Here is a 17,776-nt window from a genome sequence, read left to right on the forward strand (position 1 = left end):
CAGACTAAATTAGCCACACAAAAATTTTAATCATTTATTCTAAACACAGATCATTTCTTTCTGTGATCAGTGAATTACAATAAGTAAAAAAAACCTTGACCAGTCCTTTCTGGATTTTAATCAAGCTGATTTCTACATAGAAAATATAATACCAACAAGGCAAATCTGTGATTCATTTTCCTAAAAGACAATTTCCACTGAAAAAAGTTTCTTTTCACTTTTTTTGTAACTTTCGAACTCCTCATTTTACTAACCTCTTGAGATCTGGCGTCCACATACGAGGACGTCACATTGTGGGTTTTATTACCAGGGGCCACTATGAAATTAAAAAAGGCAAATCAAACAGGAGCTCAGAAGTCAAGAGGTTAAAGCAAGTTCCATATTTGCTCATTTTAAATCACTAGTTAGATCAATGGTTTATTTCATATCTAAACAAACTGGTTTTGGAATAAAAATTATGAAGTATTTGATTGAATTGTGAATTTTAAATTAATCAAAATTGAAAGGATTTCACTCACTTGGTGAGTGATCCCTAACCCTAATCTTAACTGAGAAACACCATTTTTTAATTAAAAAAGAAAAATCTGACACCCTTATCTGCCTTAAAAGTTAATATTACCTGTATTCACTTTAGATTTGGAGCTTTCTTTTCCTAAATCCTCTTAGTTTCTAAAATCATGATTAATTCCATTATTATTATAATATTTAGTTCCAAAAATACATTTAGCAAATGAAAACCATGTCCAGATTGTTTAGATAGAGGTGACATGTTAAATCAAGAATTTCAATTAAGTTTCTCAAACAAAAATAGAAGTATTAGTCAGGTAATTTTAACAGAGATCATCATGAATATTACATGAAATTGCTGTCAGTAGTGTTTATAAACTCAGGTAATAACATAAAATGACAGTCACTACTTCATCTTTTCCCACGTGACTTGTTTTTTTAGCTGCATTCTTCAGATAGAACTAACTAAGATGAAAGTTTGCTCATCATGTGTTGATGCACAGCAACAGATTCAGCTTTCAGGCTGGAAACACCATGATGTCATTTTGAACCCGGACTGCATTGCAGGACAGCTCGTGTCTGTCCCGCTGTGGCGGGTCAAACCGGAAGGATAAACAGGTGTGGAAAGGACAGGATGCCCACTCGTGTGCTCGAATGCGCCGTCACGCCACGGCGGCTTCCTACAGGAAGGTGCAGACACAGACAGCGCATCCAGCGCGCAGCAGGATGCGGCGGTCCTGTCCTGACTCACTCACTTACCGGCCAGATGAGAGGACTTGTCCTGGCGCCTATTTCGTTCCGAAGAAAAATTTTTAGAAAAAATGTCTAGAGTTAGTAGTGCTCAGAGGAGAAAAGCCTCTAGTTTGAGGTTAAGTGTGGCGGAGGTCAGCCGCCAGCGTCCCGGCTGAGGAGCAGCACCTAAAGTGGCGACAGTCACACGGACAGCGGCAGACGGCGGAGGGGTTTGGAGCTTCGGCGCCCGTGATTGGGCCAGGTGGGAAACGCGCGTTCACGTGGCCCCACGTGCGCGCTCTGGCAGCAGCCAAACACAAGCAGCAGTGAGAGGAACTGAAGTGACTTTTTTTTTTTTTAAATCAATATTTAAGGGTAAATGTCTGTGTATCTTTACATAAATAGGTCAGTAAACGGGGTTTGTTAATGTGCAGATGTGTTAAATAAAAAAATATATGTGTATGTATTTATGTAAAAAGACTAGTTACAATTACTTTATTAGTGTTTGATCGAAAAAGTAACAAAAAACAAACAATTTTAATATTTATATTAAAGGACAAAAAGCACAAAATACTGTCAAAAAAAGAAAATTAAAAAAGAAGAAAGAAAACAAAATCGAACACAAATGAATGAACAGTAAATGTATGCATATAACTAAAAATAAATTTAAAAAAAAATATGATCAATTGTAGTGCCCAGCTGGAATGAGACGACACCAAATCTTTCATTTATCGATATAGAGCTGTGAAAGAAAAAGAGTTTGGATGTGCAAATATCATCTCTGCCACCTAAATAATAATAAAAAAGAATAAATAAGTTGCTTACTAGTTTAACAAATATACCCCACACAAAATCAATATTACACAAAATTGTTTGTATGTTATAGTTTCCATAACATGAACTCGACGTCATAGGATGTTTGGGCTCTAGTGACCTAATGCACTGAAAACAGAAAACATCTGACAGCGAAGCAGATAACCTGTCTAATTTGTTAAAGTACATTTTCAGCTGGATGACTGTACATGACTGGTGCATGGGAAACCAGGGTTCATGATGAGCTGAATCCAGTGTGGGTCCTTAAGACCCTTTACTCTGCTGCCTACATATAAAGGGACAAAGGGACCTTGGTCTGAGTCCCCCTATACCGGTCCGCAGCCCGATTAAAATACAGGGTTGTATCAGGAAGGTCATCCATTGTAAAAACTCTTTTGCCAAACCAAATGTGCAGATCGGTGAAAGCTGATTTGCTGTGGCGCCCCCTGAAGAAAAGGTGAACAAACGGACTTGTTTGTTGATGAAGTTTTCTTATGATGGTAAACGATTGAACTTTTCTTCTTTTAGAAATTCCTGAAACAAGCAACAAAGAAACTATAACCTTTTTCATTTTACAATCACTCATAAATATGTCTAAAATAGTTACTAATTTTCTATTAGACCATTTATTCCACAAAAATAAGACCAGGGGCAGATTTATGCCCTCCACCTCCCACTTGCTACCCCAATCTTTGAGTCAATATCAGTATTGACAGAATTTTTTTTATTTAAATCTTCTTTATGCATTAGTACTGGCACCTCAGATACAATAACTACTGTTTTAATATAACTAACAGTTAATAGTTAGAAAAAATCTGCGCTAAAATCCATTTTACATTTCCTAAAAATATGCACATCTTAAATTCTCATAAGTCTATCACTTCATAGAAATGATTGAGGGATAAAAAAGCTTTTAATGATCAAATATTTATCCCCTTTTTGTTCTCCAGCAGACTGTTTTCTGCAGACAGTTTGCTGTTCTGACACGCCAATTTTCCCTCAGACATTATATTTCCAGATAAAACACGCCACTGGTTCTACGGTCAAACTTTGTCAGAGCTTTTTCCTGAGGATTAACCAAATCCCTGTCAAAATGTGGAGCAGCGGGGTGTGGTGGGCTTTTACAGACCTAAATGGGGAACCTGAAAGCACCTGGAGTTAAGTAAACTCAAATGAAACAGCTCCACAATCAATGACAAGACAAGTTCCCTGACAAACTGCAGCAGCTCAAATCCATTTGTCAACACCGTGACGAGGAGGACAATGAACCAGTGCCGTCTACCGGAAGAGCATGGAGATGGGGTTAGGTTACCTAAAAACACATTAAAGTCTCCCAGAGGCATGTCTTTTCCCTCCCCTTTTGTTTAGCTGTAGACATCGCAATAACTTCAACTTTCTCTACTTTCTTTAATAGCTGTCTCATGCAGGCGGTCAGTCCAAACCTCAAGAAAAATAAAACTCCAAAACAGAAAGAGAATATTTATTTCAGCCCTCAAAAAGGGTTAAATAACATTCAGAAGTCTTTTAAGTCAAACATTTGTTAATGAATCTTGGTTACAAAACATCCACTGGTACATCCAAGTGCCAGAATTATATCCTGCAAATCTTCAGGAAAATAAAACCAAGTGGCTTAACTTGTCAATCGAGGAATAAAATAGAGTACAAATATATATTTATGTATAATTCATCTATTTTAAGAAAGCAACGGAATGGTGTACAAGATTTGCTCTCAAACCGCTATAGAGAACAAAAGAAAATGACAAATCACACTTTCACGCAGTCCCAGGATGTAAACTGTTAGCAACTCAGAAACATAAAATCATGCTGATAAGAAAGGTGTTCCTTTTGGTTTAATAGTGTTACATGTACAGGTTTTTACAAGCTGTTCAAGGTCTTAAATGCATTCATGTGCATTTTTGCAATAAAAATCTTGCCTTCAAAACAATTATCTGAGCTTCTTTTTAGCATTTCAAAAATTTGGTTGCACCAAGAGTTACACCCGAAAAAACAATAATTAGCACTAGGGAGGAAAAAAAAACCAGACAAACTAAGGCACATTTAGTCCCATAAGGCTGGTGTATCTTTTTTTTGTTTCATAATGAGCTCTTTTACTCATTTCATTTGTGCATCAAAAGGATGCACAAGCAAATGATAGAGGAGGGAACTGATATGTTTTGGTTTTGCAAGAATTAAATTGGCTTAAGTCGGATTGCAAGGTCAATTTAAACTCACCACCAACAGATAAAAATAAGAAAACCCGACTATGCGCAAAGTCACACAACCTTTATTCTGTAAAGCAACTCTTTGTGTGAACTTTGATTATTTATTAAACAAAGGAGAATTTTATTATCTTTTTTTATTGCAGCTGGTGGACTGAACCTGCTTCTCTTTGATTTCTTGCATTTCCAGGTTTTTTGAGTCAGGTGCCTGCAGAACACAGGATAAACCCACACAACCAAACGGATCTTTGACCCTTAATCTTAAAAAAAAAAAAAAAATATATATATATATATATATATATATATATATATATATATATATATATATATATATATATATATATATATATATATATATATATATATATATATATATATCTCTCCCCCAAAAACATTCACATGCATGATTTGGAAGTAATTTTTACTTTGATTCTGCAGCAGCCTGGATGCAGCAGACATTCATATGCTTGAATACAAAAGGCCATTCAGAATGTAAAAAGTCTTTACTGCAGCAACACTCATTGGAAAGACACCCAACAGTATAAAAGTGCATTTCTTATGATTCAAAACTATGACAAGAATGAGAGAAGTTTTAATAGGAGTGATCTATATGGAGGTGTTTTTTTTTTCCATTTAGTTTGTGCATCTAGTTAGAACATTTACAACTTTGAAGGCTTGAAAAACGTCAACAATACAAAAGAAGCAGGTTCCTGTAGTTCTAACCAGGTGTTTCATGTCAAACTGAGCCTCCAATGTTTCAGAAAAAGTGTTTAGTGCTCTTCCAACCAAGACGGACTTTCCCCTCCGGGCATTTTTAACTTGATGTGAAACTGTTTGAGTGTCTCTTCCAGTTGCTGCTGGTTTCCAGCATAGTATGCAGCTATGGCATTGTGGAACAGGATGAGCTGATTATGCAATACCTTCACCTGGTTGAAAGAAAGAAGAAAAAAAATGGAGATGAGGATCATCCAAGTGAAATAAAGCTGGTGAATGTGTAGAGCAAAACGAGCAGTGCGCAAACCTTGTTCTCCTCCAGGAACTTCAGCTTCACAGACACGTCTGCTCTCATCCTCTCGTACTTCTCCCGGTGGATCTGGAACTGCTGCTGGGATTGCTCAATCTTTGGCATAGTGTTGGCGTCTCGCGGCCCCAGATTCAGCTCCTCCAAATCAGTGCGGTACGCATCATACTCCACCCTGCAGACATCAAACATAACTTTGAGCCACAATTCTAGCACATTCTAAAAATGACAAAACCGGAATGGATCATGAACACAATTTGACAACACAAAAGCAGAAATTTCTTCCCGCCATCCAGATGTCTAGAGTCTGACGTTCATCGCCTCACCTGGCCGTTTCATACTGTTTGATGTTAATCATCGTATCTTCGATGGTTTTATCCACAAGTGTGTTCACACTGGAGATGAAGAAGTTCATGGCGCCCAGCAGTGTCTCTCCATTTTTGGACAAAAGCTTTTGGGTGTCAGCGTTGTAGCCAAACTCCTCCTGAACACAACAAACCAGCGACACAAAGAACCATCAGTCATAGTGTAGATGTTTTAGCTTTTAGAATGAATAGAAATATAATAAACATTATGTAAGAGGACATGAGAAGACCTGCAGATTAATGTAAACCTCTAAACACTAAAAACTTTGATGTAAAGCCATGCAGCTATAAATGTAAATCTACTTTAAAATTTCAACTAAAGGGATTCTGATTTGTTTTTTTCTTTCTCTCCAACAATTAAAACAGTTTTAAAAATGTTTTCTTCTTCCTAAAAATGTCTTTCAGAATTCTATTAAGTTCAGCCCCCCCCCCCATGGAGGGAAAACTAAGTGAAAACAACAGCACTCACGTGGAGCTCTGGTGACTTCAGGCTGAGGTCAGCGAATGCGTCTCCCAGCTGCCTCTGTGTCTGAATAATCTGGGACAGCTGATTGGCCAGGGTCTGCGTGAGCTTGATCACGTTCTGGTACTTTCTCTTGTTGTCGCGCAGAAGTTCGATCTGGGCCTCCAACTCCAAGTCTACGGTCCTTGAGCCTCGACCCAGCTTCTCTGACAGGATCTGTCTGGTACACTGCAGAGGACAGCACAGTTACTGGACGCTTACACACACACACACAACTAGAGCTTGAGTCCAGTTCAGAACAGTTTCTATGATTGTCAAAAGTTTCTAGTGCGGACAGAAAAGAAAACCAGTGGGGGGGGGGGGTAGAAAAAAAAAAGAAAAAAATTACATAAGAAAGTTCAAAACCAGGATGAAACAAACGAATCCTCTACATTTTTAATTCTTTGCAAAAATCCTATTAAATCAGGAAATAAAAGTAATAACATTAACCCTTTAACACTAGAGCTTTTGCTCCAGTGTTGATATTCTTTAACTACTATAACTTCACCCGTTTACGTAATTAACGTGGATTCTGAAGTGGAGAAAAGCCGCTTTGTGCCAATATCCAAGACTTCACATTAGTGATGTGCTGCATATTGGTGCAAAGCCAACATGAAAACCCACCTCACTCAGAATCAAGAGATTCATGCTGATCATAAACGGCTGAATAGTTACAATACATCAAAGAGCGTGTGTTTTTTAGGTGTGGCCAGCGATATGATGTTTAGCATGTGGTGTTCACATTGGACTGTCGCTACCCGACACTAGCGCATTTACGCCACCTACAGTTGGAAGAGTCTTGGTGTAAAATGGGGAAGCGGTTCAAATCTCATGGATCTGGCTCCAGGCTTTTTCTTTCACAGCTTTATATCGTTAAATGAACGATTTGGTGTCGTCTCATTCCAGCTGGGCACTACAATTGATCATTTCTCCTCCATGATCAATTTTCCAAATGTTAGCACTTGCATAAATGAAAAGGAACGCAATCCATACGTCATAACCATTGAATGTATAAATATAACGTAACAGTTCGCGTGTGATGTCACAAATAGATAATGCCTTGCTTCTGGTTCCAACCAAATGAGTCAACTCAGTCGCCATTTTTCCGCGATACGTCCGTCGCCATGTTGGAAACAGACGTCCTAAGTAAGATTTGATTGGTCCGTGTTGGTCTGAGTCTACATTTATATGGCAAGGAGCTTGTTGGAAGGCCACACCCCTTCCACTGAAAGAGGGCTCAGGAGAATCTGTCAATCTAACGCTTCGACCGTTCAACGCGAGGCCACCTACTTTTTTTAAGGCATCTGATTGGTCAAGTTAAAACTTGAATAACTTGCGCTACCGCAAAAATATCATAAAAAAACATTGGGATTAGCAAGAACATGTTCATATAAGGTAGTAGATCTAGAATGGTTATTCTGACCAGCAGAATGAGTAATAGCAGGGTTTTTTTCTCAATACAAATATATAATATTTTGCTTTTTTGGTCCAGCGGGTACTTCCTATTTGGAATGCGGGGGGGGGGGGGGGGGGGGGGGGGTCACTCAGTCCAGTTCTCATATACAGTCAAAAGTCACTACCAAATCAGCGTCCTTGAATGGTCAAACTTTGACCTGGTTTAACTTGCAACACACGTTTAACGGCCGCACGTTTAGAGCCCAAAAACAGTCGTAAATACTAAGAGAAAAAGGATTAAAGCCGAGAGTGAAGAGGCAAAAAGATCAATGAAGGAAAGTGAGGTTTACTTTATACGTGTTGATGCTCCACTTTCTCACGAGGTCCAGTTTTTCCATGGCTGGGTTCTTCAGATCATCCGAGAGGACGACAGGTCCACTATTTGGTTGAGTTCCTAGATAATTACAAGAGGCGACTTAACGGGTGATCAACAAACAAACGATAAGGTACATATCTACCATTTTTAAACAGTATTAGGATTGTTAGAAACGTAAACAAGAACAACACAAAGACTAATCAGAGGATGGCATTCACGATTAGGATAAAAACAAAGATTTCGTTACGTGCACAGCCAAGTAAGAAGAGTGTTTCCAAGACGGACAGCTTTATACATTACAAAAAATGATTGAATAAAAACAAGTTTTTTTTTTAGTTGAGTAGAAAAAAACACAAAAACAAATCTACAATGAGCTTACCTTACACGAGCATGCTGCTCACCTCAGTAAGCCGCATTAAACCTCAGCTGACTGCTGATTGTTTTCACTCATCTCATATTAGAAAAGTCTTAGTGCTGTGAATACAAACAGAGTGAATGGCTGCTTGCCTCTCAGGTTGCACAGCTGTTTACAGCGGATGAACCTGTTTTTGTCTGACGTGTTTGTTGGTGTTGTGTGTCTGCAATTTACGACACAATTCATAAAATGATGCTAAAGGTGCAACCACTGAGACCTGAAGCACAAAACTCACAAAGGCTTTCTTAGCATCAGCAAGGCATTGATGGTATTGTTCAGCTGACTTCTGAGAACACAGACTAAATAACTAGATTTTTTTGTGTGTTTAATCCCTAAAATAAAATATTTCCATATTTCTTTCTGGTGTTTGACCAGCGTCACCTAAAATATAGGTTTATAGCTCAGATGAGAATCCATACATCTATCTGCTTTGGTCAGAAGGCCGCTCTTTTCATTGCAGACTCTGTAGATGTCTCATGCAGTAAACTTAACATGTAATTGACAGGATCAACACAAGGCTGGGACTTGGGAATCAGTTTGAAGCGTCTATAGTTAGCTAGCAGTGAGGTCAGAGGTGAGTTTCAGTTTGCGACAAAACGCGGCTTTAGGAAGCAAGGAGTGGTGGGTAAACAGACAAAAGGAAACCCAAGAAAAGGCCCGACAGATCTTGGTTAGGTTCGTGCAAAGAGCCCGATGACTTCATGGCGCAGGATTCATACACAGCTTGTCTAGGTACCTTCCTCTGCCTGACTATCGCTGGAGGAACGTGCCAGGCGGCTGGCAACAGCCGAGCTGGGAGCAACAGGTGACACAGGAGATGAAGGCAGGCTTGCTGACCCTGGAGATATTCAGAGTTATTACCTTTTCTGTTTTATGTCACATAAATAGAAGTGGGAATTTCCCACTTTGAGGTTGACTGAATATATACATTTTCTCCATTACAGTGCCTCTCCTTATCTTGTTGGATGAATATGTGAATAAACAAAAAAAGGCCTTCCTGTGCCAGAGAGCACAACATGGAAAATAGCCATGGCAACACTCAGGTGATCAGACTACAACAGCCTCTTGCTCTGCAGGGAGATTTCCATTAGTGTTTATGACCAAAGCAACACCCTGAAAAGGACAGAAGGGTTTGGAGATCAGAGAAAACTCATTAAATTCAAATGAGTGTCCGCCTTTAGAAATTCAAATTTCAACATTTCATTTCTCTCTGACAGAACCGTGCAAACGGAGAGAATCCTGGATCAAGGTAAAGTCGAGCCAGATCCTGGTAAGACTGAGGCTTTGCTGCTTCCCAAAGCCTCAATAAGGACATGTCAGAACCAAAAACACTTTTTAAAGAACATATAAATTCAATGATCAGACGAACAGACGATTGCTCACCTTTGTATGATCCAGACTCAACAATGCCCTCTACTGGTGAGGCAAAGCTGGTGGGAGGAGGTGCTGGCCTACTGGAGTAAGAGTCCTAGCGACAAAACAAGCATGGTTTTAGTGCGACCTTTGACCCAACTTCTGTATAGTAACCGTTTTGCTATAAATGTTTATTCAATCATATAAAAGTCGTCTCAGTGATTTTATGTTGACTGATTACTGTTAAACACACAGAGACGATGCTCAACGCCACAGATTATGGCGTCAATCGGAGACACCTGAGCTCTGATCAAGTCATACCCTGTGGAATACTGTGTCAGGGCTCTGGTCCAGGTCTCCATTGCTGGTGACTGGGATTTCAGCAGCTGAGCCTCTGTGCAGCCCCTCAGCCATTGTTCTCCCCTGCAATGAAGTGTGTGATACGTCGGTTAGTGCTTAAAAATAAAAAAAATTAAAAGATTAGTCAGGGCACCCATCTGGGGACACAACTGTTAAAGACTGCCACCTTGTGGATGCAGTGAGTGTGAAAAAAAAACATTAAGAGGCAATAACAGTTACTGTCAAAAGATATGAAACCACATAAAAGGTAAAAAAGATCAAAACCTACAGGGAACAGAAATAAACACAAAAATAAATAACTGCAGAAAAGATCCCATTTTTGAACTGTTTCAGTATCAACAGGATGTTTCCTCAGCTACTTTTGCTCATGTTTCATCTAGCATGCTGACTTTTTGAGTAGCAAAGACTGAAATAAGATTATTCCACTCGATTGTCTTTGCCGATCATCTCAAAGACAGTAGGGTGGAATGATCTCAACAATAGCTGAATTTGATAACCCTTGTGCTATCCTAGGCACTTTACCATTGGGAGTTGGGTCATCTAGACCCACTAGACAGTGCTCTGAACCTTTTTTCTTCAATGATTTGTGATCTTCACTGGTGTCCATGGATTACATGAAATCTTTCCACCTTTATCCACCTTTGTCATGGTAGGGAGAACACGTCAAAGTAAGGGTGGGGTCATCTAAGATAGCACAAGGGTTAAAAGGTATTCTCTTTCCTTCCACAGATATTGTATCCTCTTTGGTGACCTCGACACGGGTCTCCTGCCTCCTGGTTTGACTCCGATAACCGGCTGTGACTCATGTGGACAAAGCTGAAGCTGTCATGCAGGAAGTCATGGAGATGACTGTGTTTTTTTTGTTTTTGTTTTAAACGGGTAAAAAAAAAGGTAAAAAAAAACTACGTGGAAGTAGCAATAGGATGACAGCAGAGCTGCTTCTTTTTTTATAGTCCAGTGCAATTTCCCAGTCTAATCTCTGTGGACTTGGAAACTGGAATACTGACCTCATCAGCATGAAGCTCTTGCTGCTTCTTCATTAGGCCGGTTAAAAACTATAGCTGAGTGTTCAAGAGCAGAGCCTTGGTTTTGTTTGAAACTCAATCTGTATCTCTGAGTGATGTCCTGCATCAGCAAATCTTTCACCTGTCTAAATAATGAATAGGAGTTGGGGAGGAAGAGGATCCTGGTTTTAAGACCTTTAGTGATTTCAAAATAAAAGCAAACCACTCTGATGTATAGCTAACCTGACATACAGAACAGTCTGTTTTATGGGAAACATTCACTTATGCTGAAAAAAAAAATCCTATAATACAAAGCCACAATAAAAAGAAATAAAAGACTAAATGCATTATTTAACCCAAAAAAAGTGGTTTCAAACAACTGATCTCCCAAATTCAAAAACTATATCAAAGCCTAAATGACCAAAAACCCTTTCTCTGACACACTAACCTCACAGAAAAAAATTATAAAATAAAATATTCATTGATGTGTATTCTTTTTATATTAATACACATCTGCTCAATGTAAAAACTCAAGACAGAGCTGCGTAAAAGTAAAAGTAAAAACAAAATTGCTTATCCTGAAAATCATTCTGTTAATGCAGACTAATGTAACAAAGTCTTGACCTGGACTGCTGATCATGGGACCAAATCTAAATATTTAATGGTAACGAGATTCCCACATGCAGGCAGCTTAGCTAACCACGAAGTGCAGATAAGACTGGCACCTGTCTGAGCCTTCACTGTGACACCACTTTCAAAGTAAAAGACTGGAAAACGTCTTGTTTCAATCCACAAATAAATGTAACCAACATGTTACAAAAATTAAGTTAGTAGAATTGTAAAACATTTTTTTTTTTATTTGAAGCCTGTTCCTGCTCATTTAGAGATCTGCTCAGTGGAAATAGATTTGCAATAATAAGATTTCACAGTCAAACCAGATCATGCTGATGACAAATGTAAACATCAAAGATGACAGCGTTAATCGAATGGGCAACAAATAAATATCAAGAGACTACAAATGAATTATTCAAAAAGAAGCGTTTGGTTTAGTTTCAATCCCCTGCAGTTTGGTATCCTGGATACAAGCCAGCACGCCCAACAATAAACGCACTGTCCGATTAGCTGTGTAAGCGATGAGGAAACACTCGTGCACTGCTTCTCAATACAAAAGAAAGGGGAAGAAGTCACACAATCACTTAGCAGAAGCTTTGACCTCATCTGTATCCTGCATACAAAACTGGATTTGCAGCTAAACCTTTAAAAAAAAAAAAATCTCTTTCACAAGTGTAAAAACCATTTTGAGTTTGTAGTTGTGGAGAACAACAACAAAAATATTAATATAGTGCTTCACAGAAATATGTTAAAAGCCAGAGAGGGTTAAAAATTCCAGAAACACAAGAAAAGTGGGTTTGTCTGACTCCGAGTCTGCCACTTAGCCAGGCATGTGACTTCATCATGAAGAATTCAAACAGTGCAAGTGATGATTTTCAAATGTTAAGAACATTTTTTGACATCATGCCAAATTGTCTCAACTCTGTAAACCTTCCTGAGAGAAAAGTAGGGTCAAACACATACATATATGCTGCAGGAAAAAGGAGCAAAAGAAAAGAAGACTTAATCACCAGGGTAGAAAACCCAACGGCCCATCATGAAGCTGCACTTGATTAGACAGAAACAAAGCGCACCACCAACATCACTGATAAATCTCAGCAAAGCACGACAACGAACCAACACAAAAGGTAAGACAAAGGAAAATATTCAACCTCTAAGTCTATTCTGCAGGCTTTAACAGCCAACAACCATAAACAAAAATCAGATGTGGCCTCATAAATTTATTATATAGAAGATAGACCGCCACCACAGCAAATCAAGATTTTAAAAACAGACAGTCATATGCTACAGCAAAGAGAAGAAGTGAGCAGGCGCCGGCGGATTGTTTAAAGCGAAGGTTACGTCACCTTTACATCAGAGTGAGAATCTCCATTTTCCTCTGGTGTTTCTCGGTGTCCTTTTGCTTCTAGTTCTCCACTCCCTACACCCCCAGACGCTACCTTGTCATTCTGAGCATCCTTGTCCTCCTGACCCCCAGAACCCCTCACTCCTGCATTTTCCCCATCACTGTTGATGTCAACCTCATACATCTCATCGGCTCTGTCCTTTCCCCCACCGCTATCGTGTGTGTTCCCATCCTCACTCAAGCCCTCTTTCTCAACCTCCTCAAAATCCACCCGAGGGTCCTCGGCCTCGACACTAACTTCAGACATACCTGAAAGCAGACAGACAGGCAGGGATGAAAACGTCCTCCAGAGCTGGTATTTAATAGAGTTTAAAAATCACCCTTAACACCACAAAGAGCGAAACATCCTGAAATAAATGTTGCTACAAAGTCACTGAATGACCGACTCCATAAAAAAACAATACTACTTTAGTCTATTGTGCCAATAGGAAGAGACAGACAAACCTAGAAAACTTTTCATTAAGGTCTTTGCTGGCCACTCGTAAACACACCCATGCAAAGCATCCAACTACTTCCGAGTTTACTATTTACCTATTAGGAGGTGGTTTTATTTAATTATTATTTTTGCTTCACCACAAAAAATGGCAAAGGACAAAGCAAATGAAGTTCTGCTTTGGTGAGTAGTGAGTCCTGATGCAAAGATGGTGCAGCCAGTTCCTACTGTCAAACTCTAAAAAACTGTTTTTACAATAAAGAAGATTCAACTTCTTTACTTCTGGGACGTTTTTACAGCATAATCATTTAAATCTGATTAAATCTGTGGTTCAGCTTCCTTGTGTATTTATTAAAACGTTTTTATCCTGATGGGAGTTTATTTCCTCTAGGTAGAGTTGATGAAGTATATGAAAAGCGTCTTCAGCTTTACAAGTCAAAAAAGCTGGTGAAAGGGGGGGGGGGGGGTATTACACTAGTGCAGAAATACATCAAAGATTAAAAATGTGATAAGCATTCCAGAGTTCTTGTTGGAAAAACTAAACGTAATAAGTAGGCAACGCATTTAATATACTATGTAGTTTACTATTTTACATCAAAGTTAATTAGTTAAAGAAAAGGGCTCAACAGTGGAACTTGGAGCAGATGAGATTATGTTTTTTACTCCTGGCAGCACCAAATTGCGAAACAAACATTTAGCAACAGTGGCTGTTTTACCTGTTGCTGCACGGTCACGTGACTAAGGACGGAGGGCGTCCAAAAGTGTTGCAAACGCTTCCGCAAAGGCTGCTTGCTGTCCTTAGTCAAGCTTTTGTTTAGTTGTTTTGATAAACAACTAGTTTTTCCGGACAGTCAACATAGCCGTCCGCTTGATTTTATATATATATATATATATATATATATATATATATATATATATATATATTAAAAACAGAGAGTTTTAGAATCGCTCACGCCAGTCATTAAACTAGCAGATAAATGTCAACAAACGCAAACTAGAAATGCTGACAAAAATGAATCGAATGAAATTAATGAATTAATAAATAAACGTACAATTGGTCGTCACAATATGGAAAACTGTCAAACTTTGGAGAATTACCTGCTGTATCCGGATGCTGCTAACTATTTAGCTGTGAGCTGCTAGCCGTTGCAGTACTATTTCCCAGGCTGATATCCTCAGCACTCTGGCAAATTCAACCTTTTACGTGCAGATACACAAGCCCGCTATTAGCAAGAACGCTCATTAATGGGTCACATTTAGTACTTGATGACCCTTCAGGCGCAACAAGTAGACCGCCACGTACTGACTGGACCCCGGAAAAACGGTCCCAATATCTAGGTGGGCCCTCGGATGTCATCTGAGGCAGGATTCACCATTCGCTGCATGGAAGTGCCCCCTACTGGTGAAGTTGCAGAAGTGCCATTTTCTTCTCTTATAATTCGTCTGCAGTTGCAAATGGCTTTATTTTTCGTTACTGCCACCTACTGACCAGATTCGTACACAGCAGCTACTCCATCTCTTCAACAATTGTGTAACAGCGCGCAGGTTTTTTGAAAACAAATATAAGTAGATTATAATGATTTCATTACAGATGAAAATGCATTTGTGTACAGGCTCATATAAATCAAATACCTTACAAAAAGCAATTTACATGAAAGGTTAAAAAAATAGGCATTTTAACTGAAGAAACCTCAAGTAGAATCAGATTCAATCCCCTACCTTTTTGCCTGAACCGGTTGGGGCAAAAGTGCAGGATGAAGGAGTGACACACAGATGAGAACAGAGAGAACAACAGACACCAAGCACTGGTCTAGCCTGTTACTGATCAGGAATGTGCATTTGTGGAGTTACAGCTACTGCATCAGCAGAAAGGTACAACAATCAAAAAGTCCAGGCTGTGCAAGAAAAGAACATTGTAAGTGTTTTAATGGGAAGATAGCCACATTAGAAAAACTTTCACATTGTCAAACATTGAATTTGCTTTTGGGTTAAAAAAACAGATGATAAATTTTGGCTGTTTGAGATTGCTTCAAACAACCAGATTCAGAAAAACTCTTAAAGTAAAAAATAGAAGTGTGTCTTGAAAGAGAAAAGACAATTGTTACTTGCTAGACTTCAATACAACAGATCATATCTGGATCTGGATCAGTGAGTGTTGTTTCAAATGACATTTTCTCTTTTCAAATTAAAGGAGATGTTTGTTTCTTGGCTTCAATTCAACGCTTCCAATCAAGACAGCAATTGTTTAGGTTTGTAAAAAAACGTTTGTAAAAAATGGCACTTTAAAATTCCTAGGTCGCCCATATGTGTTTACTCTCAAGGTATTTTATGAATGTTGTTTTGAAAATGAATCCTGGTTTCAGAATCAGATGTCAAAGTGGGAAGGCACTGAAATGAAGTTGCTTAAAGTCCATGGAAACATTCACTGGTGGTTTGGGAAGCCAAATCTTCTACTTGTGCCAATCCATTGTGTATTATCAGATCTAACGTCAAAGTTGAAGCCTACCAGGAAATTTAGGAGCACACGTTTCCACAAGTGTCCGGAAACCATGAGGAGCTTGTTACATTGTTACATGATTGAGCAGCAAATTCAGCTCAACTTCTTACCACAATGTAAATGTTCTTAATTTGTTTTTCATTAACTGAAGATCAAAAGATAAAAAGTGTTTGAAGCTTAAAGATGTTTTATAACTCTATTGGCACTTTGGTTTAGTTGGTTTTGACATAATTATCTATTTGATGACATATTATTTTGTAGAGATCTCTATGTCTCTACAAAATAAAATGTCATCGAACAGTTAAATTTGGTCGAAATGTTGTAGAGTTTTCTATGTGGAGTTTGATTGTTCTCCCTGTGCTGCTGTGGGTTTTCTTTGGGGATTCCGGCTTCTTCCCACCATCCAAAAACATGTTTCATAGGTTAATTGTTTACTCTACATTTACTCTATAGGTGTAAGTGTGTATGAATGTATAGTGGTCCTGCGTCAGACTGGCGACCTGCCCAGATTGTACCCTGCCTTCGCCCACAAGTGGCTGGGATAGGCTCCAGCAGCCCTGTGACCCAGAAGGGACAAAATCTCTGTCCGAAGGGACAGATCTCTATGTCTAATTTACTGTTTGAGGACAAGACTTTCAATCCCAGGAACACCTAAGTTAGCACAAAAGAACTAACAAATATATTTATATTAAAATCTTTCACTGATGAACTCTAATTACCCTTTTTTAATTAATTGCAACATTTAACATATATTTTCCTGAAATTTTATTCAACAAATGCAATCAACCTTCCAAATCATTATTTGGTTAGAGTTTATAAAGTCTAATGAACTTAGTGGAATCAATTAAAACTGACTCACACAATGCAAAGTTAGAGGCATACCCCACAAGAAAAAGGAACAAACAAGCCAAAAAACAGAACAGTCATTGGTGTCATGGTGGCCTGTCAGACTCCTCCCTCTCCAGCAGCTGCTGCTCATCTCCCTCAGCTGTGACTACTCACCTCATCAAGCCTCTGCTCTTCTTAAGGAGACCCAGCTCCAGCAATCATCGCCAGTCCGTTAACCCTGACGGTGCCTTTGTCTCCTGAAGCTCTACGTCTGGCCCCTTAGTCTCTGCACTAAGTTAACCTTGTCTTGTCCTCTGCACTCAGGTTACCTTATCACGCCACGAGAGTCACCTGAGTTCACCATCTGGAGCAGCTACAGCCTCAGCCTTCTACCGCTGACGTTTCCTGCCACTGAGAGCCTCAGCCTCTGAGTTCACCATCTGGAGCAGCTACAGCCTCAGCCTTCCTCCGCTGACGTTTCCTGCCACTGAGAGCCACAGCCGCTGTCCTCATCTAGACCACGGCTACGCCACCGAGCGTCCACGCTTATCAAGATCACCACGCCACACCAGGCTTCAAGATCCTGCCCACGAACATTGTCTCGCTCCCGCTCTGGAAATTCTGGATCTGCACTCGAGAGCCACAGCCACGATTACCCACTACACCATCAACAACCGCAAGAAACATTAAGAAAATAAAAACTTCTTCACTCACCTGCCTCTGCCTTCTGGGTTTTCAGCATCTGGGTCTTCCTCCGCGTTCTAGTCATGACAGAACGGACTGGCCAGAACCCCGACCCAGCTGACCCGGAAGGACTCCGTGTGGCAGTCCAACAGCAGGGCATCATGCTCGGACGTCAAGCTGACGCTTTGGGACAGATGGCCTCCGCCCAGCAGGATTTGTTTCGACGTCTGGACAGCATGACACAGACTTTGTTGG

General features: G+C 39.5%; 1 protein-coding gene and 1 long non-coding RNA gene across 5 annotated transcripts; one reads left to right on the forward strand and one right to left on the reverse strand.

Moving 5' to 3' along the window:
• Positions 1–4,755: 4,755 nt before the first annotated feature.
• Positions 4,756–14,889, reverse strand: LOC144981249 (arfaptin-1-like). 4 transcript variants are annotated; one of them, XM_078944444.1, is made up of 10 exons: positions 14,611–14,806; positions 13,021–13,328; positions 10,020–10,121; positions 9,729–9,813; positions 9,082–9,183; positions 7,905–8,008; positions 6,127–6,348; positions 5,619–5,776; positions 5,293–5,467; positions 4,756–5,197 (listed from the first exon to the last, which is right to left on the reverse strand). In XM_078944444.1, exons 2-10 carry the CDS (start codon positions 13,324–13,326, stop codon positions 5,042–5,044), a joined length of 1,410 nt encoding a protein of 469 aa, XP_078800570.1. In that variant the 5' UTR covers positions 13,327–13,328; positions 14,611–14,806; the 3' UTR covers positions 4,756–5,041. The 4 variants fall into 4 exon arrangements, with proteins under 4 accessions (XP_078800570.1, XP_078800576.1, XP_078800574.1 ...); XM_078944450.1 differs by lacking the exon at positions 13,021–13,328 and having other exon boundaries at positions 14,611–14,878; XM_078944448.1 differs by lacking the exon at positions 9,082–9,183.
• A 1,961-nt stretch (positions 14,890–16,850) lies between these two features.
• On the forward strand, positions 16,851–17,550 carry LOC144994147 (uncharacterized). The gene is made up of 2 exons (XR_013657576.1): positions 16,851–17,081; positions 17,162–17,550. It is a non-coding gene; the product is annotated as an uncharacterized LOC144994147 (long non-coding RNA).
• The last annotated feature ends 226 nt before the right edge of the window (positions 17,551–17,776 follow it).

This window comes from Oryzias latipes, chromosome 1 (genome assembly GCF_053564925.1).
Source record: "Oryzias latipes strain Hd-rR chromosome 1, Olatipes_Hd-rR_3.1".
In the NCBI taxonomy this organism is placed as follows: Eukaryota; Metazoa; Chordata; class Actinopteri; order Beloniformes; family Adrianichthyidae; genus Oryzias; species Oryzias latipes.